We start from the raw sequence: 22593 nt of genomic DNA, 5'->3' as shown, positions 1-22593 counted from the left end.
AAATAATTAATAAATTAAAACAAGAAACAGAATTAAGATAGAAGGCTCATGAGAGGAGTCCTCACTATGAATGCCAAAATTAAACTTTGAAAGAACTGTGAAAGAATCAAAAGATTATCAAAATATGAAATCAATAATAGAAGAAGTAGGGGTAGTTCTTTGCAGTCTTTGCCAGTCTTACACAACCACCTCATCATTGCTCTTTCTCTATCTCTCAGATGGACTAACAGACTGCATGGACCCAGACTGCTGCATCCAGAGTCCCTGTCAGAACAGCCCGCTGTGTCGAGGCTCCCGGGACCCTCTCCTGGTCATCCAGCAGAGCCCCACGTCCCAGCCCCGCGTCCGCTCCTTCTACGACCGCGTCAAGATGCTAGTGGGACGGGACAGCACCCATATCCTCCCTGGGGAAAACCCCTTCAACTCGAGGTATGGCAGGGAAACACACATACACAGGCTACAAACACAGATTAGTATTAGCACTTAGTTTTTGGACATACTGTATACTTGACATATGCTAGATAGCAATTAATGAAGGAATGCAGGGTTTTATTTCACTGTCTTTAATTCTCATAATTCAGAGGTAGAGTGTATGCCTTTTCATGTTTGCCAATAATAATAATAAAAAAAGGTTGTTTGTGCCTGTGAGATTGCTTGTTAGAGAATATTACCGGTTAGATGCTCTTAGAAGTTTTTACATTTTATGTGAATAAATCTATGGCATTAAAACTAGCCTAACTTTAGATTCAGATACACAAACATTTTAGAATTTTAGACTTTAGAATGGTTCACAGAGACATCCAAGACCTTAACCAATCCCAGAGCCAAAGCAGGCCGAGCCTAGATTCCCCGTAGATTTATATTTAGCGCTGTCCATGGTGCTGATCCTCCTCTGCATACACATGCCGACATCAGATGTTTCAAAGGAAATGGCTCATCAAAATGGTGCTGTACGTTTAATTGTTATTCTATGTACATCACTCTGTGAGGCGCAGCCACTCACTCACTCACACACACACACAGTCATACACAAACATATGCACATATTCATCTATTTTGTTATGGTTTGTTTACATGATTGACGTGAGCTAATGTTGATGGCGGGGTTTGCTGATTGTTTCTAATTAATGAGTGGTGGAAGATCAGAGCAATAAATGAATGGGAAAATTGGATGATTGAAAGATGGTGAGATTAATCAATCAGATGATTGATGGTTAAGAAGATTGGGTTGATATATTGACTATCGCTCTCTTCTATCTTCTTCCAGTTTGGCATCTCTAATCCGGGGTCAAGTGTTGACTACAGATGGAACCCCTCTGGTGGGGGTGAACGTGTCTTTTGTCAACTATCCCCACTACGGATACACGCTGACACGGCAGGATGGAATGTATGTACAACAGCTACCAAGCACTCCTTGCTGAATCTACCTCACCACATAGGCTGTATGATTAGATTAGAATAGATTAGATTAGATGAGATTAGATAAGATTAGGTTAGATTAGATTAGATTAGAAACCATGAATGATCCTGTGAGGAAACTGGGCCTGTTGCTGCCCCAGATAATTAGATACAGCAAAGAAAGGGGATTTCAAATAAGAGCAGAGCAAATGTATTTACAACAACACAACTGAGAGTCAAAACTCAATATCCTTAGTGAAAATATATTAATAACAATGAAATGAAAAGGAAATGAGGAAAAATGTGCAAGATATAATAATATAAAACACATTGCATATATAATGCAATATAGTGTACCAGTCAAATGTTTAAGAACAATTACTGAAAGTAAGACTTGTTTTCGTGATTAATAAGGTTTAATGTCCAACTGTATCATTTTACAACAATAGAAGTTTCACTCAAAATAAGCATGGTCCAATATGTGAAACCAAATGATAGGGCCATCTAAGAAATGTTTAAGGCAAAAAATGAAAAACATTTCTTTGCCTTAAAAGCCACCTTCCAAACACATTAGGTTAACTCACCTGACATGTCTTTCCATTTCTCCTGCAGGAATTCCAGTATCCGGAGAGTTTTAGGCTGCTTTAGTTTGACTTGTCTGTCCAATTTTCCCCCTGCAAGTTATACTGAATTTAAGTATGGCTGACATCTGTAACATGTTGTTTCAAAATGTGATTTATTGGTTCTTTAGACCGACCTCCACTTATTAAATGTGCGGTTTCTGTGTTTCCTGTCCCCGTCTCCTCCCTTTATCAGTGCTTTCTTTGCAGCATTTCCTTCCAGTTAGGCCGAGCTGACGCTGGAGCATCTGAACTTCTAGTAACATTCAATTAACCTTGTATTTCAGAGGCAGTTACCCACCAGTTTCACAGACTTGTGACTTGAATGAACATATTCTGATGTCCCTGTCTGACCTTGTTTAGTTTTGATGAGTGCTATTTTCTTCAAGTTGTTCAAGGCTCTTGGCCGCAGCAGTTCCAGACACGTACAAAGCTCTGGCCATTTGTCATGGCAAACATGGACATGACCTGTTTCTATCTCAATCATCAACCCACAGCTGTTAATCATAATTTGAAGACAAAAGGTTAAAGAACATCTAATAAAATCGCTTCTACGTAGAGATCAGTGTTCTAACATTGTGCTATTTATATTTCAGACCTTAAACTGTTGTCTAGACAGCCTGTCTAGATGTCTTTGTTGTAAAACTGGCGTAACATTATGCAATAATTTTGAAAAATCTATTCCAGGTGTTTTTTTGTTGATGAATTAAAGCAGTGGAGTAAATATTATGTTCGAAGAAACAAACACTGTCAGTGATCGTCCATCACAACACGTCCCCATCTGTACCTCATTCCCATCCTCTTCTTGCAAACCTCTCCAGGTTTGACCTGATAGCTAACGGTGGTGCATCACTGACTCTGCGGTTCGAGCGCGCCCCCTTCCTGAGCCAGGAGCGCACCGTGTGGCTGCCCTGGAGCCAGTTTTATGCTATGGACACTCTGGTGCTTAAGACAGAAGAGAACACGATCCCGGGCTGTGACCTGAGCGGCTTCGTCAGGCCTGACCCTCTTGTGATTGCATCCCCTCTCTCCTCCTTCTTCAGCTCCAAGCCAGGGGAGAAACCCATCATACCGGAGACACAGGTGCAGTACCACTGACCTCTGGCAGCCGGCTAATCTCCCTTCTGGTTCCCTTGCTCTCTTCCCACTCTCTTATATGCCTGTCTCCTGTAGCGCTCTTTCTCCTTTCGCTTCCATAGCTTTTCCCCCCATTCGCTCCCTCCTTCCTCAATTTCTTTATTTCCTCCATTGTTTTTTTCCCTTTTTTGTCCTTCAGCCGTCAGTGGAAGCGTGACCCCCATTACTCCCTCTCTGTCTAATCCCCCCTAATCCCACTCTCCTGTCATCTTCTCTCTTTGTCTTCCAGGTGCTGCATGAGCAGATCGAGGTGCCTGGCACAAGCCTAAAGCTGTGCTACCTAAGCTCCAGGACACAGGGATACCGCTCCCTGCTCAAGGTGACCATGACGCCAGCCGTGGTGTCCATGGGCCTGCTGAAGGTTCACCTGATGGTAGCAGTGGAGGGCCACCTCTTCCAGAAGTGGTTCCACGCCTCACCCAACTTGGCCTACACCTACATCTGGGATAAGACCGACGCATATGGGCAGAGGGTCTACGGGCTTTCTGAAGCTGTTGGTGAGTGGAAGGGATGGATGGAAGAGAAGCTGTGTTGGTTGTTTTTTTTTCCAGTGGCGTAGAAACTTTACCAGTAAGTCAGCAGTGGCTATGACAGAGAGAGAGAGTGCTAATTAGGGGTCCTCAGGGAGAGATAATACACTGGAAACCCGGCCTCCATCCACTACGCAGTATAGCCACAGTTAAGTGCTTTTTTTTCTTCTATACGTCTATTTCTCATTGAAGCCGCGTGTGGTTCAGCCAGCCAGCCGTAACTGGTGAAGGGTTATTAGCCATCAGGGTGAGTTAGCAGTTAGCTACTGGAGCAGTAAGCAGGAGTCCAGGGGAGCCTCAGTGCTATTACATTCTGCTGTCACAGTCGCTCACAGATGCTGTCAGCCAAACACTGCTGTCAGGCCACAGATGCAGTGGACATCTGGGGCTTCAGTGTGGACTAAAATCATGAGGGGCATACTGTTTGGGAAATTACATTCACTAAAAGATCCAATAGTTTCCTAGAGTGACTGGAATTTGACATTTCTCGAAGATTATAAAGCACATACATGGTTTACGATTAGGTTATGTTTTGCTAGGCGTGGATACAGACGCAGGTACAGTATACTACATTATTGTTTGCAGTGAAGCTGAAAAGGTGCTGGCAACAGCACTCTCACTGGGACTCAAGTGGGAGTCGATGTGTTAACACACTTTTCCTTTTAACAAGTTGTAACACAACAACAGACACATGCATGCACGCATACAGCATATACATACACATGTAAACAAACAGGCTACCTCATCCTAAATCATTGTCCTTGTTTTTAAATTTAGCCAAGTCAGCTGAGACTCTGTCAGCACATGTACATGATTGGTGAAGTTTTCACCACGGAAACCAATGTGAGGCCTGTAGGTTTAAAGGGCCTCTGGGCAATCTGTCCAATTAACAAGGTTTTTAATTAATTTAGCAGCATATGAGAGTGTTAGTCAGGTGTGAGTGCAGTTTTTGGTGCAGGTGCTAACTAGCTTCTCCGTGTATCACACATTTCACAACTTGAATGAACTTGGGAGGTTATGCTCTTATGAAGCTTTGCATAACCTCTCTTCCTCTGTTTTATTTCACGTTAATGTATTCTCTGTTCTTTTTTTTTTTTTTTCCATCACTTCTTTTTGTGTCATTTTTCTCTATTTCTCTCGCTTCTCCCCTCTCCTATATGTAGTGTCAGTGGGCTATGAGTACGAGTCCTGTGCCAGTCTCATCCTCTGGGAGAAGAGGACGGCCATTCTGCAAGGCTATGAACTGGATCCCACCAGTCTGGGCGGCTGGTCACTCGACAAGCATCATATACTAAACACACGCAGCGGTACGTACACACAAACACCTGTATATTCCCTCACACAGGCTTATCCAGTATTTCCTTCTAGTTTATATTTAGCCAGTCCCCCATGTGTAGCAGGTTTACAGTACTGTATATCTCACAAAATGTGCTATTGTCTTGAGGAGGAAGTATACCAAACTGTGCTTCCTGTGGTTCACATGGAATTGCTAGGCACCTACTTTTACCTCAGTGAGGATTTTCACAGGAAGAGCTTGTGTTGTCTCACCTAGTTTGACTCTACCCTAGTAGATGCTAAAAAGCATGGAAAAATGAATAGGCAGATGCACCTGTTCACCTACTGTGACAATCGACGTGCTAATGGAATGGACACTGGAAACTGGAGAACCAGGGAGGTGTTTTTAGAAGTGGGAGAATGCATTCACACCTCCATTGTCCTCATCACCTGATGTCAGCCTGCTGTACAGTAGAGTAATGTGGAATGAGTTTTTCCCGAGAATGATGCAACGCTACACTGTTTTACTTACTACCAAAGTCATTACAGTTCGTCAGTGGGACATGAAGGTCTGCACCAAATTTCATGGCAATCCATCCGTTATTTGTCAAGACATTTGACACTTTCACACAAATGTTAACCTCATGGTGGTGCGAGGTGAACATTCAGAGGATCAGATATTTCAGTCTTGACCAATGTGGTGGACCAATCGACAGACAGACATTGCCAATCATATCGTTGTATAATCTCTCAGCTTCTAATAACAATAATATAATAATAGCTTTCCTTTATATAGCACCTTTAAAAACAATAGTTTTGAAAGTGCTTTGACAGAGGGAACAAAAGCACATACAAATGAATACACATATATACAGATCAAATTAATACACATACACATGTACTGTACGCACACATCAATGTTACAGTAATGCTACCAACGATACTGTAACTGAAAATAATGATCCCGGATCTGTGTTTCTCTCCACCCTCTCTCCTGTCCAGGCATCCTTCACAAGGGAAGTGGTGAGAACATCTTTGTGACTGAGCAGCCCCCGGTAGTAACCAGCATCATGGGAAACGGACGGAGGCGCAGTATCTCCTGCCCCAGCTGTAACGGCCTGGCAGACGGCAACAAGCTATTGGCACCGGTCGCCCTGGCAATGGGAATCGATGGCAGCCTTTATGTCGGAGATCTCAACTTTGTGCGCAAGGTCTACCCATCTATGAACACAACTGGCATCCTGGAATTAAGGTAAAAGAGTAATCAATTATACAAGCAGATTGGGATTTAGAGGTGTTTTGGTTTTGCAGGAAAAATACTGATAGTTATAAGAAGAGCTGGTTAGATTAAAGTCAGATGGCAGGAGAAGATGAGGAGGGAAATACTAGATGTTTTCAGTACGTTGAACATGTAGGATTTAGTCCTCCACTGAAACAGATAAAGTAAGGTGAGACAGTGGGGATGGTAGGATTGAGGTAGAATTACACATTGTACTAGATACCATTTCTCCAGGGTGTTCTTACCCATGGTTAGATTTTGCTGTTCACACCACAGCCAGCTTTGTGTTGCTTTCCACAGACTGTGACTGTGTGAATTAACATTTGTTTTGTTGTGCTTTCTCCCTTGAAGGAACAAAGATTTCAGACACAGGTAAGATCCTTATGATGCATATTCCAACAACAATAGCAAACGTATTTATAATATAAAAATCAAGCTATATTTTTTTTTCTTTCTCACCTCAGTAACAACCCAACCCATAAGTACTTCCTGGCAGTGGATCCAGTATCTGGGGCTTTGTTCATTTCGGACACCAACTCCCGCAGAATTTACCGCGTTCGATCGTTAACGGGAGGCCGGCTGCTGTCGGACAATGCGGAGGTCGTGGCGGGGACAGGGGAGCAGTGCCTGCCCTTTGATGAGCGCTGTGGGGATGGCGGTAAAGCCACTGAAGCTACACTCATGAGCCCCAAAGGTGAGCCAGTGGCAAAGAGTCTAGAAAGTGAATCACAAATGATGTTGATGATTGAATAATCATTTTAGTCAATTATAAAGCAAAATGTTGACTTTCTCTGATTCCTGCTCCTAAAAATGTGATGGTTTGCTGCTTTTCTCTGTTTTATATTATTTATAGAATTTCTTTTTCATACAATGTGCTCGTCTCGTGACTCAACTAAAGCAGGACAGACACAGAAGGAGGTTATAAATCAGGTTAATGTTAAACTTATTAATGGAATTATTTTTGTGATCATTGGATCTTAGAACATTGTGACACCAAACTGTCAAGGATGTCACACTGTCACATTTCCTGTCTGTGACACGAGTGTGTGTACATGTGAGACTGCAGATGTAAGTATATGTACAATATGTGTGTGAGTGTTTGTGAGAGAAGATGGGAGAGATAGGAGAAGACAATGAGCTACTGATGCCCTATTACCTTTCTCAGGGAAAGTCAGCCAGCACACATCATCTTGCCCTCTCTCCTTCTCTGTCTTTCTCTCCCTACCGCTCTCTCTCTCTCTCTCTCTCTCTCTCTCTCTCTCTCTCTCTCTCTCTCTCTCTCTCTCTCTCTCTCTGTCTCTCTCTCTCTCTCTCTCTCTCTCTCTCTCTCGCTCTCTCTCTCTCTCTCTCTCTCTCTCTGTCTCTCGCTCTCTCTCTCTCTCGCTCTCTCTCTCTCTCTCATTTACACAGTGCCCTTCGCTATATCTGTTGTTGTGTATCTCAGTGTGTCTAGAAGTTATTTTGGGGCAGAGTTGCCTCAAACAAACACTCCTGTCTGAATGCTTGCTGCCTGTTAGAACGACGGGGCTGACACAGCAGCACCACTGGTAAACGCTAAAAGAGAGAAAGGCAAAAACAAATGAAAGATAGAAAGGTGGAAGCAGTGAGGGGAAAACCGAGGAAGGAGGTGAAGTGCATCAGATCACTTGCCTTTCTATAGAATCTGCTTGCAGTCTACAATTGCCCTTTGGGAGGAGCATGAGCTCAGCTCCGCAACCCGATGACTCATCCCAAAACTAACACTTTCTCTTACAGTTCAATGCCCCTTCCATCACTTTGTTCCCTCTCATTCAATGAAATATCGAGCAATTCAGTTGTCAGGGCTGTGATCTGTTTTCAGCCAGTGGAAAGAGTGAAGTTTAATTGACTTAAAATGCCCCGCAGAGTTTGAGTTATGAGTCGTCACTCACTGTGTTCATCTCTGCTTTGACAGGTATCGCAGTGGATAAAAATGGGCTGATGTACTTTGTGGATGCCACCATGATCCGTAAGGTGGACCAGAACGGCATCATCTCCACTCTGCTGGGGGCCAACGATCTGACTACCGTACGGCCGCTGAGCTGTGACTCCAGCATGGACGTCAGCCAGGTACGACTGTTTCGGAGGGAAGTACAGGAGAGACAAGAGGCGATGGTGTGATAGATGATCGTCTAACAGCTCCCGTGAGTGCTGAGCTATGACGATTGTGTGGACAGGCGCCAGCCAGGAGGTCAGGGAGAGACTGATTTAGGGAGGGATTAAAGAGTCCATGGATAAATGAATGGATCAAAAGAGAATGAGGACTGCAGTCACTTAAAAAAGTGAAGAAGAGACTTGTCTGAACCTTGGCATCCTTTCAAAACGCCTCCCTCAGCATAGATATTAACTTATGTGTAACTTTTGTTTCTGCCTACTAGGTGCGTCTCGAGTGGCCCACAGACTTAGCAGTGAACCCCATGGACAACTCTCTCTATGTCCTGGAAAACAATGTCATCCTACGCATCACTGAGAACCACCAGGTCTGTACCCTAAGGCTTGATCACCCTTGCTAAACCCTTAGGGTGGATTTGACAGGATTTAGTCCCAATTAGGCTTACTAAAGCTTGTTTTGAAGTAAAATGTCATATTCTAATAAAGTTTTCTAAGTTTGGCATTACTGATTAATTAGCTCTTGGAATATTGTACTTTCTGGAATCTTACTTCATTATGGAAAGTTTCATCTGCACTGTTTCAAGAGCAAACCACTGATCTCCACGTTTGTGGAATTATTAGCATTCTTTTGATGATAGATGTGACATTCGCTGTTGTTGCCTACAGGTCAGCATCATCGCAGGTCGGCCCATGCATTGTCAGGTGCCAGGTATTGACTACAGCCTCAGTAAGCTGGCTATACATGCGGCCCTAGAGAGCGCCACAGCCATCGCCCTGTCCCACACCGGCATCCTCTACATCGCTGAGACGGATGAGAAAAAGATCAACAGAGTTCGACAGGTACGAGAGGGAGCTGTACACAGTTGTTGGGCTGTGTGGTTGTTTTTATAATGTATTTGTTAAACTTGTTTTGTTGGTTAGCACAGCTGGTCAAGCTGTGTGGGTGCTTTTTAATATATTCTGAGATTGTTTCAGATCTCCAGACACTACATTCATTCCGGGCACTTTAATGTTGTTTTTTTTCTCCATTCTCTCTGTTTTGATAACTCCAAATTAATTGTGCTTTTGGTGATACATTTTCACCCAATCTCATCATTAAATGGCTCTCCTCTTCCATTTTCTGTCTGTGCATTGTTCTTAGGTGAGCACTAACGGAGAAATCTCTCTCCTGGCTGGCGTTGCCTCCGACTGCGACTGCAAGAACGACGTCAACTGCAACTGCTTCTATGGTGATGACGGCTACGCCCCCGACGCCGGCTTGAACTCCCCCACTTCCTTGGCTGTGTCCCCCGATGGGACACTCTTCATTGCAGACCTCAACAACATACGCATCAGAGCTGTGCGAGCCAACCGGCCCGGCCCTGCCATCTCCAGCGTGGGCTACGGAGGGTCTGCGCAGTATGAGGTTGCATCGCCAAGGGAACAGGAGCTGTATGTCTTCAATGGGGAGGGGCTTCACATCCAGACAATTAGCCTGGTGACTGGGGAGCCACTTTACAACTTCACCTACGGTCCTGACGACGAGCTGGTCATGCTGGCAGATAACTGCAACAATACAGTGAAGGTGAGAAGGGACGGCCAGGCCCAGGGAGGAGGGGCCGGCCTGCTCAGACTGGTGCTGCTGCCCGAGAATCAAGTGGTGACCCTGGGACTGGACCCCACCGGAGGGCTGCGCAGTGTGTCAGCCCTGGGCCAGGAGGTGGCTCTGATGGGCTACAGTGGCAACACAGGCCTCCTGGCTACCAAAGCTGATGAGACTGGATGGACCACCTTTTACCAGTGAGTGGGTTTTTTTGTCTGTCTGAATGTGTATTTGTACATTTCCACCACTTTTCTACATGTCTGAAATACAAAATTAATGACTTTCACAGGTTTTATGTTCATCATGTTCTCTTGCATTCCAAATAATTAATGTGACACCTCACACAGTGTGCTGCTGCCCTCCAGTGTTAGCATTTATAACTACAGCCAGCTCCTCAAAGATGACTTTATGTTCCTCTCCGGCAGAGAGAGAATGTGTGTGTGTGTGTGTGTGTGTGTGTGTGTGTGTGTGTGTGTGTGTGTGTGTGTGTGTGTGTGTGTGTGTGTGTGTGTGTGTGTGTGTGGGTTGTGTGTGTCTTTGATTGTGCAGCACAGCATGTATGCAGTACAAATATGAGCGTGTCCTTCCCTCGCCAATCACCCTCATTATAATATTATATTTTATATATTATAATATATATATTATATCTCCCATCTCCCAGGTACGACAGCGAGGGTCGCCTGACCAACGTCACATACCCGACAGGCATGGTGACGAGCCTCCACCGCGAGATTGAGCGCTCCATCAACATCGACATTGAGAGCTCCAGCAGAGACGATGATGTCACCGTCATCACCAACCTGTCCTCCGTTGAAGCGTCGTACACTGTGGTGCAAGGTAAGAAACACACTCAGCACATACAGCACGTGCAGTGGAAAAAACTAGCCGGTTAATGAATTATGAAATGGTCTCAATGCTGGGCTCAAGTCATCAGCATAGGGAAATATGAATCAGAATGCAATATCAATTGATATGTTAATTATTTATAGAGCAGCAGATCTGCTTATATGTTATCGATGCTTTGGCGAGATACACGCAGACTGTAAAAGTACCTAATCTTAGTATTCAAAAACATAGGCGCCTTCTGTGATGGTAAATATGCGCCGGCCTGCCGACTCTAATTGAAAGTCTTGTAATTTTCACTCAGTTATGTGCAAGCTCCAGGAGATTATTTTCCTTCCCTACCCACATCCAGCCCTCTTACGCTCCCTCTCATGGAGTAAAATTACCAATATATAGTTGTTAATCCCAGCTGGGATCATCCTGCTTTTGAATATCATCACAGCAAAATTCATTAACTCATGCAGAGTGAATCCTCCTCATCCCTCAAGCTTTCTCCTCTTACACACACACACACATATACGCACCGACATACAAATACAGCTCTCAACCAGTTCCCATGATCCCTGAGCTTATTTGGTCTGTTTAGAGAAGACGGAGAATCATTTTCTCCCTTTTCTTGACCAGTGGCGTGACAGAAGTATGAATGCAGACTGGGTATATAAGTCTGAAGGCCTCCGAGAGAATAAGTTGTAGATGTATTCAGGGATCCACCTGCGTTGCAGGAGGAAAAGAGGAGAGCTGTTCACAGAGCTGTAAGTCATTTAAGGTTTCCACCGCACTGTGTGGGTTTCAGCACGGCTCTCTGCTGACATACTCACTTAACCATCTCCCTCTCTTTTCCGCTCTTTCTCACTCTCTTCATTAACTCCTGCACAGTGAATTCTTGTTGGCCCCCAAGCCCTCATTTCTCTCTCTCTCTCTCTCTCTCTCTCTCTGTCTCTCTCTTTCCCACTCCCTCGCTTCTGTTTTATTACGAGGTCGTTCAGACAGAGAGAGCAGAGAAGATTTATCTAAAGGCTGTTGCTTCCAAGTCAATGGAAAAAAGCTTCACTTGTCTGTTTGAGGCATTGTTAAAATGTGCCTGGAGCTTTATTACAAATTGGCCTTATGGATTACTGTCATTTATGGCGATGCTTCAAAGGGAGACACCATCTGATCCCCTAACCTTTTGTAAATGAAATAAAAAAGCTGTATCTGCCAGATATTTCTGAACCGAAAACAATTTTATCTTACTTTCAATCACATCATTGTGGTCAGGACGGCTGTTTTCACATATCTGAGGGAGACATTTTGTCTCAGCATTAGGCACGGGCTTATCTGTTTCCATTCTTGTGTTTGCGAGTGAGTGAGTCATTAAATTGTAGAGATAGGGAGATTGTGGAGGGAGTTTAGCCTGACTATTTTCATTCAGAATATTTTGGAGTTTATACGAAGAGGAATCAGGATATCATAAATATTTTATGGACATCATCTGGTTCTTACTGACAGCTTAGGATCTGACTTTTCCTTTTCTAGTAAACTTCATTTTTCAGGCAGAAGGACATATAAACACACAAATCTTATAAAATAAAACCCCTTTAAATGTTATTTCCTTGTATCTAAAGTGCTTTTCTTACAACATGGATGTTCTGTCGGACGCTGGTAGGCAAAGGCCAAAAGTCATCCATCTTTTTATCTATTTAGGGTGACCCTTTACCACCAGTCCAGGGACAGCAGATGTAAAATAGCCTAGCTAATTCTGGCACATTATTTTTGTTATGTTTTATTAGTGTGCATTGTCCCTGCTCAATAATCCTGAAATACAAAAATGTATATATAATAATGTTTTTTTGAGTTTGAGTTCATTTAATTTATGCTCACTTTTATGCTATTATATTTATAAAAAAAAATAATATATATATATATATATATATTATATAAAAAACATGCTGGCAGATAACTGTGTAGATAAGTGCATGTATATGTTATGCTCACACTAACTGGCTGCTTTCTTTTATACCTGTCTGTCTCCCCCTACAGACCAGGTGAGGAACAGCTACCAGCTGTGCAACAATGGGACTCTGAGAGTGATGTACGCCAATGGTATGGGCATCAGCTTTCACACAGAGCCCCACATCCTGGCAGGCTCTGTCAGCCCTACGATTGGTCGCAGGAATATCACCCTGCCCACTGACAACGGCCTCAACTCCATTGAATGGCGCCTGCGCAAGGAGCAGACTAAGGGCAAGATCACAGTGTTTGGGAGAAAGCTTAGAGTGAGTTGGCTTTTTTTTTTCTTTTTTTTTTTATGTGTCAGCGGCGGGCTAGTTAATAATAATAACATTTCCTGAAATGAACCTCTCCTTTTTCCCTTTTCTGCAGGCTCATGGTCGCAATCTTCTCTCCATCGACTTTGACCGCAACACGCGCACCGAGAAGATTTACGATGACCACCGAAAGTTCACGCTGCGCATCATGTACGATGCTCAGGGCCGGCCTGCGATGTGGTTGCCCAGCAGCAGCCTGGCAGTGGTCAATGTGTCCTATTCTACCACTGGACAGCTTGTCGGGCTGCAGAGGGGGAGCATGAGTGAGAGGACCGAATTTGACCCCCAGGGACGCATCTTGTCTCGTTCTTTCGTGGACGGGAAGGTGTGGAGCTACAGCTACCTTGACAAAGTAAGCACATTTGTCTTTAAAGTTGTCGTCTTGGTATCAAATCTTGCCGAAGCAATAGCAAGAACGGAGAGCAATTTGAATTGCAGAATTGAGTGAAGTAATACATCATTTTCATGGTTATGAAGATTCAGATTTGTCAGCTGAGAGAAGATGAATGCTTGTGCTATTTCACAGGAGGCAAGTCATCCATTGATAATGCAATTATATTAATCCGGATTTTGCCTCCCTCTCTCTGCTTCCAGTCCATGGTGCTGCTGCTGCAGAGCCAGAGACAGTACGTCTTTGAGTTTGACGCCTCAGGTCGGGTCACAGCTGTCACCATGCCCAGCGTGGCCCGCCACACCATGTTCACACACGTGTCAGTTGGCTACATCCGCAACACCTACAACCCCCCAGAGAGCAACGCCTCCATCATCCACGACTTCAGCGAGGACGGCCGACCTCAGGCCACGCATTACCTGGGCACCGGCCGCCGGGTCCTCTACAAGTACGGCAAGCTGGCAAAGCTGGCCGAGATCGTGTACGACAGCACCGCCGTCACTTTCGGCTACGACGAGACAGCTGGCGTGCTGAAGATGGTCAACCTGCAGAGTGGGGGCTTCTCCTGCACCATCCGCTATCGCAAAATGGGCCCGCTCATCGACAAGCAGATCTACCGCTTCAGTGAGGAGGGAATGGTCAACGCGAGGTTCGACTACACCTACCACGACAACAGCTTCCGTATCGCCAGCATGAAGCCGGTCATCAGTGAGACGCCGCTGCCCGTGGACCTCTACCGATACGACGAGATCTCTGGAAAGGTGCTCCAGTCTACTTTTCTATGTCTTTTAAGCAATGATGTACAAAATAATTTAACTTACAAAACTAACTCAGGGTTTTTCCTGGCTCATAATGGGGGGGGCAGTAAGCATTACTGGTCCACGTACAGTAAAGGCAATGAATTCTATGGCAGACAGAAATCTATGCAATTTAATAAAGAAAAATATGAATATATTTAATAATAAAATATAGTATATTATGCTTGAGTTAATGAACCCCAGTTAACAAAACTGGTTAAAAAATGATATTAATATTTAAATGAATAACCGTGAGAGTTATTAACTCTCCTATTCTTTTTTTGTTCTGCTTGTTAACGGTTGTTTGGTAAATTGCTCTTAAACACATTTAGAGAGGATGTGAATTGTTATTTTTATTCTTAGTTCTTAGGGACCGTTCGGTATTTATGGAATGGACCACCGGAGGAAAATAGGGGAGGGTCATGTCTTTTTACTCTTTGTTGAGGGGAGGGTCATCCATTTTTTTTTAGCCTAAGGGGGAGGGTCACCCAACTTTTGTATGAGAAGAGCAACATTTCAAAGTGTCTTGTTTGGTGCGTATTTATCCATGTAGCTCCATGTAGCTCTCTCAGTCTCGGCTCCTATCGCTAGCAGATGGTTCCCTCCCTGTTTAGTCAGCCAGACCTGTAGCTTTAGAGACCGTGGGATTTCTCAAACTGAATAAATCCCGCTCGCACACAAAACTGCTTTGCTAGCCCAATCGTGTTGTGACTAAGACATCTGATGAAATCATTACCATTATTGCCGTACTGTTTAGTTCAAAACATCCAAAACACTGTACGAAAACATAGCTGACCAGACGCAAGCTTTTATTTTGAAAAGCCGAAACTCACGCCGCAGACAGCACCAGCCGGCAGCCGGGAAGGCATGAGACGGGAGGTATATCCTTTCAGTCCCGGTGATTATTTGTGATTATTTGTGAAAATGTGCAAACGACAGCCTTTTCAAGGCATTTGAGAAGGAAGGAGTGGTAACATACAAGCTCCCAAATTGACGCTCATCCGAGAAATGGAGTTTTGGATAATGTTCAGCTTCGGCAAGCTTACCTATGCTAAAATATACAATGACTGAGGAAGCATAGTGACGAGTCCATAGCAACCAGTGTTGAATTAGCAACCTTTGCTGAACCTTTGTCTCAATGTTTTATTGTTTTATTTCATGTGAATACTAGTTTACTAGAGGAGTAACTTAGTATTTGAAGTAATGCAGTAATGCAGGAAGTGTGCATTTAGTTTCCATGCTTATTGTGTTTCCACAACAATGTTAGTGAGTAAATTTACTGAAATGGCCCCCCCACCATAACAGAGGAGTGGGATGTGCAAGATGAGAATGCAGAGGTTAACTCATGTCTGTCATGGCTGTAAAAAACAATGGGAATTTGTAAATTTTTTCCAAGCGCAAACCAGTACAATAAATGGTTGGGGAGGGTCATCCCTTTTCTCCCAATCATTTTGCAGGGTCATCCAAAATGTATTGCTGGTTAAAGGAGGGTCAGGTCTATTTTGACAGCACTTGTGGTGTTGGTGATTTTCCTTTGGGGCTGGCTGAAACCTCTTTGGGGGGCGCCAAAGATTCCTTCTTTGGCTGCCACTTTGACTCACCTTTTCTCTAAACCGTTCCACCTACAGGTGGAGCACTTTGGAAAGTTTGGGGTCATTTACTACGACATTAATCAGATCATCACCACCGCCGTTATGACGCTGAGTAAGCATTTTGACACCCATGGTCGCATCAAGGAGGTCCAGTACGAGATCTTCCGTTCGCTTATGTACTGGATGACGGTGCAGTACGACAGCATGGGACGGGTGGTGAAGAGAGAGCTCAAAATTGGGCCCTACGCCAACACCACTCAGTACCGCTATGATTATGATGGAGACGGACAGCTCAGCGGTGTCAAGGTGAGTATTTTAGGTGGAGAGTTGGTATATTGTGGACTTTTTGTCAGGGCGTGGTTAGGGTTCCAATAGGTGAAAACTCATCAAATCAAATTTACATACCGCCTTGTTTTTTCCCCCCATTTGTCTTTATTGAGTTGTGGAGAGACATACAGTACAATTGGCATTCAGAGTTATAGATACAAACCAGTTCCCTTTTTGTATAGAAACAAAGACTAAACAACAAGACACATAAGACACTGCAGATAGTAACAAACTGAAAACAGGTAAATAGCATGAGTCAATTTTGAAAGAGCATCTATCTATATATAAAAAAAGGATAATGATAAGAACAAGAGTACAACAAAAGGAATTATTATATATACATACCTACTGTAAATTGAAAAAAAGAAAAGACAACACAACAAAAAGACCAGTCAGTAACAGAATAACAAGAAAAAAAAGAGCCTTAAACCGCTTTGTTTCATCCAGGTGAATGACTGGTCCACCTGGCGCTACAGCTACGACCTGAACGGCAACCTCCATCTGCTGAACCCCGGGAACAGTGCCCGCATCCTGCCACTCCGCTACGACCTCAGAGACCGCATCACGCGCCTGGGAGATGTCCAGTACCGCCTGGACGAAGACGGCTACCTCAGCCAGCGCGGCTCCGATGTTTTTGACTACAACTCCAAAGGTCAGCTACTGAGGGCCTACAACCGAGGCCCCGGCGGCTGGAGCGTGGTGTACCACTATGACGGGCTGGGCCGCAGGGTGTCAACGAGGAACAGCCTGGGACAGCACCTTCAGTTCTTCTATGCTGACCTCAACCACCCAACCAGGGTCACACACATCTTCAACCACTCCAGCTCGGACATCTCTTCACTCTACTACGACCTGCAGGTAGGCCTGGTGCACATAGATGTTCAACAAATCAGCATATATAGATTCATGTTTTCCTGGAAACCTGAGTACTGATAGATATTGCCGTTAGAGCCGTTCAACCTTATCCTAAAGCAGAGGGGCTCAAATTCTTTCAGATGAAGGGCCAAAATGTACCTGGATGGAAGGCCACGGGCTAAAAATAAATGTTGATGTAGGTAAAACTTACGTATGTAATTTAATAAGGACGTTTACCAGCACTGTGCTTTTCATTGCCGTAAAACTCAGATTAAGTACTTTTTAGCTGCACAATATGTAAATTTTGTAGTGATTATGGGATATAGGATTTTACAGCATTTTCAAATTAAGAGGAGATTAAGACTGAGCATGTCAAATACCGTGGCGGGCCAAAACTTATCCTAAAGCATAATGTAAATGAACTGAATTTCTCGTCATCAGGGACATTTGTTTGCCATGGAGGTGAGCAGTGGAGAGGAATACTACATAGCTTCGGACAACACTGGCACACCGCTGGCTGTCTTCAGCAGCAATGGACAAATGATCAAACAGGTAACACACAAAGTTTGACTCTCACTTTATTTGCAATGATTACTGCTACAAACACTGTACTAAAAACAAATCTGCATATGTAAAGGCTTCTTAAGCAAAGCGACTCTGCGTGTGTCACCCAGGTGCAGTACACAGCCTACGGTGAAGTGTACCTGGACTCTAACCCCGAATTCCAGCTGGTGGTCGGTTTCCACGGTGGTCTCTACGACCCCTTGACCAAGCTGGTCCACTTCACCCAGCGGGACTACGACGTCTTGGCCGGGCGCTGGACCTCGCCCGACTACAGCATCTGGCCCAAGATAGGGAAAGATCCCTCTCCGTTTAATTTGTACATGTTCAAGAACAACAACCCCCTCAGTGACATGCTGGATGTCAAAAATTATGTCACAGGTAGAGGATTAATATGTATTAATGTGGTGGTGGACATGTTGAATTCTGTGGTATGAATATTTCTACATAATTAAGCCATATTTTTACTCTGTAAGTGGCTGGAGTTTTATTCAAAGCTGCCCATTTCCCCTTGGCATTTAAAAATATATTATTTTCAAGAATGTAATGTGGATACAGCAGAATAGTCAGGTAACACCCATGCTGTAATGGCCAGACAGCAGATAAGGTAATATCAGTTCAATCGCATCTCCAAAACAAGCACAACTTAGCTTGTTGTGTCCTGACATTGTCTCAGATATCTCTGATGTGCAGCAGAGTTACGGAAAACATAGTTTTATGCAAGTAAAAGTGTACTGCAGATGGCACAGTAGCTGACAGCTTTGTATAACACCAGATGAGTCAAACAAGCAAACACACTTTCACTATTTTATGTTTAAATTTGTCATTCAGCTAATTAATTTCCCTCCTGTCTGCTGTAGATGTGAAGAGCTGGCTGGTGATGTTTGGCTTCCAGCTCAGTAACATAATCCCAGGCTTCCCTCGACACTCGCTCTACTTTGTGGAGCCGCCATACGAGCTTCAGGCCACCCAGCACTGCGAGAACGGACAGGTACGGAGCGCTGAGCTGGGAACCAAAGCTGATATTAACCCCATGATAGTCATACAGATACCAGTCATCTTTCACAGCAATGTTTCTAAGTTGCAGTCAAGTCAAATTTATTGTCAATTCTCTCAAAGTATGTGCCAGACATATAGAGGAATAATACGTTTCTCTCCGACCCACAGTGCAATAAGCACAAAATAAATACAATATAATAAATACATTCTAAGTAGTGCAAAAGTGAGGCAAAACCAAACAGTATAGAAAACTAAAGAAATTTAAAATGTGCAATCTAAAGGAAAAATATAAAATGAAAGTTAAAAAAAGGTGTTCCAGTCACTGTATATCTTTCAACAAAGTGAAAAGGCTTCCTTCTTGTTCACATGTAGCTCATCACTGGTGTGCAGCAGGCAGCAGAGCGTCACAACCAGGCCTTCATGGCCCTGGAGGGACGTCTCCTCAACAAGGAACGCCGAAGACGCAAGGACAAGCCCGGTCACTGGTTTGGCACCAGCACGCCCATTATAGGCCGAGGAGTAATGCTGGCGCTGAAGGAAGGCCGAGTGGTGGCTGGCGTGTCCGCTTTGGCCAGTGACGACAGCCGTAAAGTAGCTCTGGTGCTAAATGGCGCCCAGTACCTGGAAGGCACCCATTACACCCAAGACGGGAAGGACTGTCACTACTTTGTGAAGGTTGGCTCTGCCGACAGCGACCTGCTGGCCCTGGGGCTCACTAACGGGCGCAAGTCCCTGGAGAGCGGCATCAATGTGACGGTGAGCGGCCGCTCGAGGAGAGGAGTGACTGTGGAGTTTGCAGTTCCGTCGTTAGTACTGAGTGTTCGGTACGGGCTTGCTGTGGACGTGGTGGATGAAGAGAAGGTAAGACTGTTGGAGCTGGCCAGGCAGAGAGCCTTGGCCGGGGCCTGGGCCAAGGAACAGCAGCGGGCCAGGGATGGGAAGGGAGGCAATCGCGTCTGGACGGAGGGGGAGAGACAGCAGCTCCTAACCACAGGTAGAGTACAAGGCTACGATGGCTACTATGTACTGCCTGTGGAGCAGTATCCAGAACTGGCTGACAGCAGCAACAACGTCCAGTTCCTCAGACAGAACGAGATGGGCAAGAGGTAACAGCAAGGGCAGACTCTGCCCTCTCTCCCCACTTTCACTTCTCTAGATCCTGCTCCTCTTTTCTTACTCAGCCTCCTTAACCCTACTCCTCTCAAAACCCATGGAGAATGAACCAACACACGGGGTTACTCACGGAAAGCTGCAGGGACTTTTGAAAAAGAATGACTTATCAGAAAACATATTATTGTTCATTTTACTGCCACAGGCAAAACATTTAAAAGTTTAGTCAAATGGTTCTTTTTTCTTTTTCTTTTTCGGAAAAAAACTTTCAACAACTGAAAAAGCACTGAAGAACTTTGAGAAACTCTTGCTTAATGAATAAGAAGATTCCCCTTTTTAAAAAAGATAGTGATATTTTCGCCCATATTTTTTGGGTCACACTGAGAGCGGCGGCCATGACAGCTACTGAACACACGGTGGCGTTGTACTGCGTTGGCCCGTGCGGTGAAGGCTTTTCTGTCTCTAATAGACACTGAAGGCACAGGGACCAAAGTGGAGACAAAGCCACTCCAGAGTGCAGCCATTACAACTACACTTCAATGGAGGACATCATAAAGATCGACAGACAAGGCAATGTTAAAAAGTTGGTCCAATACTACGTGTCGTCTCCCTGTCTCAGGCCTCCCATCGTCCACCGCGGACCAGTCCTCTGCTGCCGAGGCAGCACACATCCAACCAAGCAACACACAAGCTAACGGCATCCTTGATCAAATCCAAACTGTTAATGGAAAATAAACTTTTTAAAGAAATAAAAGTGAAAAATGTGACGGCTATATTTGTGGACAGTGGTATCACACAGCATTGTTTATTTTAAAATGGGGTGAAGAATCATATTACTATGTGTCCGACTACACTGAATTTCAGGATGTTGCGTATATTGTAGATGCCGTAGTTTTGTACGTTTCAGTCGCGGTAGAATTGTGAGACTTTCACCAAGGCACTTCTGTACAGAACGATCAAACACACCACTCACGGAGTCTGGAAAAAAACATGTTAAGTTAGTATTTATTTTATTCTTTTTTATTTATTTATTCTTAGTACTATATGACAATCATGAATGAGTCACCAGTTCTATTCCAAATGAACATTAATGGATGAGTTTATTTTCTTTTGTAAAATATGTAAGAAATGTTCATTTTGTTTTTGTATTAATTTCAGTTTGCTGCCAGGGCAAATAATAGTCACTCTCAAAAATAATAATTTATGTAATAAAGTGTTTAAAAAAAAGAAAAAAAGAAGCGGTTTATACTTTAAATAAAGTCTTTAAAACTGTGAAATCTGTTTTTTCGAACTATATTTCGATGTACAGTGTATAGACCTACCTTTATGCAGCACAGTAGAATATTGTCCAGAATATCAAGTTTTATATTTCTAAGAGGAAGTGGCTTGTAATGTGCAAAATCTTTAGCTGGTCTTACTACTATAGAGTTTTGTGGCACTCTAATATTCCATATCTACAATATCAACCCCCAATTTGTTGTTTTTGACTGTTTTTTTGTTTGGAAGCAGAGATATTTCTGTCCTAGATCCCAACAGCAGTAGCAGTAATGGATCCCTCTCACTGTGAAGAGACTCGTGCTGGATGTCATAATGTACCAAATCAGTATTATCTAAGGATGATTCGTATACATTCACTGCAACGAGACTCTTCTGAGAACCTTATCAATAAATCATAATTGTTTACTTCAACTGAGCAGCGTGTAGTTCACTTTCATCTCGTTCTTTTGTGTTTGAAGACAATTTATGTTCAAAGCAATCTTTAGAGTGTAGTTGGTGTAGTTGGTGTACTGGAAAAAGCTCCATTGTTCAAAACAAGCAGACGATGTCTGCTTGTTTTGAACAATGGAGCCTCACTAAATAGCTACATTTTTGCCCCAGATATTCTTGTGTGAACAAAATAAATGACACAACCACACATAACTACCATTTTCCTCTTTTCAAATGTATTGCTTTCTTTTTCAAACCAATATTTTTTACACTGACTGTTCGATCGATTCTGATGTGCTTTTAAGTAGCCGTTACAATTACGGCTGTTAACTCCAAGTGCTTCCAAAGAAATGGTTTTTTTCCCGGGATAATTATACTGAGCTATTGAATGCAAGATGCCTTATCTCCTTTTCAGCAGTGTGGAAGAGGTTAAAGTGTCTATAATCAATATTTTATAATAATGAATCAAGTGACTACAGTGCATTCAGACCCCTTCACCTTTTTTTTTTTACATTTTGTTATGTTGCAGGCTGCAACTAATGATTATTTCCATTGTCGATTCATCTGCTGTCTATAAAATGTCAGAAAATAGTGAAAAAATGTCAACCAGAGTTTCCCAAATGCCCAGCATGACATCCTCAAATGTCTAGTTTTGTCCACAACTAAAAGATATTCAGTTACTGTCACAGAGGAGAGAAGAAACCAGAACATATTCACATTTAAGAAGCTGAAATCAGAGAATTTTGACATTTTTTTTTCTTAAAGGTTCAATGGCATGAACATTTTACTTTGAGGTTTTTTAACATTAATATGAGTTCCCCCAGCCTGCCTATGGTCCCCCAGTGGCTAGAAATGGGTGTAATATATATATAATATATAATAGGTGTAAACCAAGCCCTGGGTATCCTGCTCTGCCTTTGAGAAAATGAAAGCTCAGATGGGCTGATCTGGAATCTTCCTTTATGAGATCATAAGGGGAAAGGTTACCTCCCCTTTCTCTGCTTTGCCCGCCCAGAGAATTTGGCCCCCCCATGAGAGAGAGAGAGACATCATGGCTTGAAAACAAGCAAAGCATGACAGTTGGTCAAGGCCACACCCCCACCCTCCACCTTGCCCCCCCTCTCTCCTCCTCAATAGCATTTACACCTACAGAC

At 43.7% G+C, this 22593-nt stretch overlaps 1 protein-coding gene across 2 annotated transcripts in view; it reads left to right on the top strand.

The window, feature by feature from the left end:
* The window catches only part of tenm2a (teneurin transmembrane protein 2a), a 179992-nt gene extending 158641 nt beyond the window's left edge, over positions 1–21351 (top strand). For both annotated transcript variants that reach the window (XM_078261258.1, XM_078261257.1), the window contains 22 exons: positions 219–429; positions 1268–1387; positions 2840–3101; positions 3385–3652; positions 4849–4992; positions 5963–6212; positions 6591–6611; positions 6704–6933; positions 8173–8327; positions 8636–8737; positions 9036–9209; positions 9511–10148; positions 10613–10788; positions 12814–13049; positions 13156–13452; positions 13695–14252; positions 15917–16186; positions 16655–17065; positions 17504–17614; positions 17737–18004; positions 18484–18614; positions 18995–21351. In XM_078261258.1, coding sequence (XP_078117384.1) covers positions 219–429; positions 1268–1387; positions 2840–3101; positions 3385–3652; positions 4849–4992; positions 5963–6212; positions 6591–6611; positions 6704–6933; positions 8173–8327; positions 8636–8737; positions 9036–9209; positions 9511–10148; positions 10613–10788; positions 12814–13049; positions 13156–13452; positions 13695–14252; positions 15917–16186; positions 16655–17065; positions 17504–17614; positions 17737–18004; positions 18484–18614; positions 18995–19732 — 5771 coding nt within the window. In that variant the 3' untranslated portion in view covers positions 19733–21351. The remainder of the gene's footprint in view (positions 1–218; positions 430–1267; positions 1388–2839; positions 3102–3384; positions 3653–4848; positions 4993–5962; positions 6213–6590; positions 6612–6703; positions 6934–8172; positions 8328–8635; positions 8738–9035; positions 9210–9510; positions 10149–10612; positions 10789–12813; positions 13050–13155; positions 13453–13694; positions 14253–15916; positions 16187–16654; positions 17066–17503; positions 17615–17736; positions 18005–18483; positions 18615–18994) is intronic.
* Positions 21352–22593: the final 1242 nt, after the last annotated feature.

Source organism: Sander vitreus, chromosome 10 (genome assembly GCF_031162955.1).
Source record: "Sander vitreus isolate 19-12246 chromosome 10, sanVit1, whole genome shotgun sequence".
Lineage (NCBI taxonomy): Eukaryota > Metazoa > Chordata > Actinopteri > Perciformes > Percidae > Sander > Sander vitreus.
The sequence above is the reverse complement of the archived record's forward strand: the minus strand, read 5'-3'. Positions and strand labels throughout refer to the sequence as shown.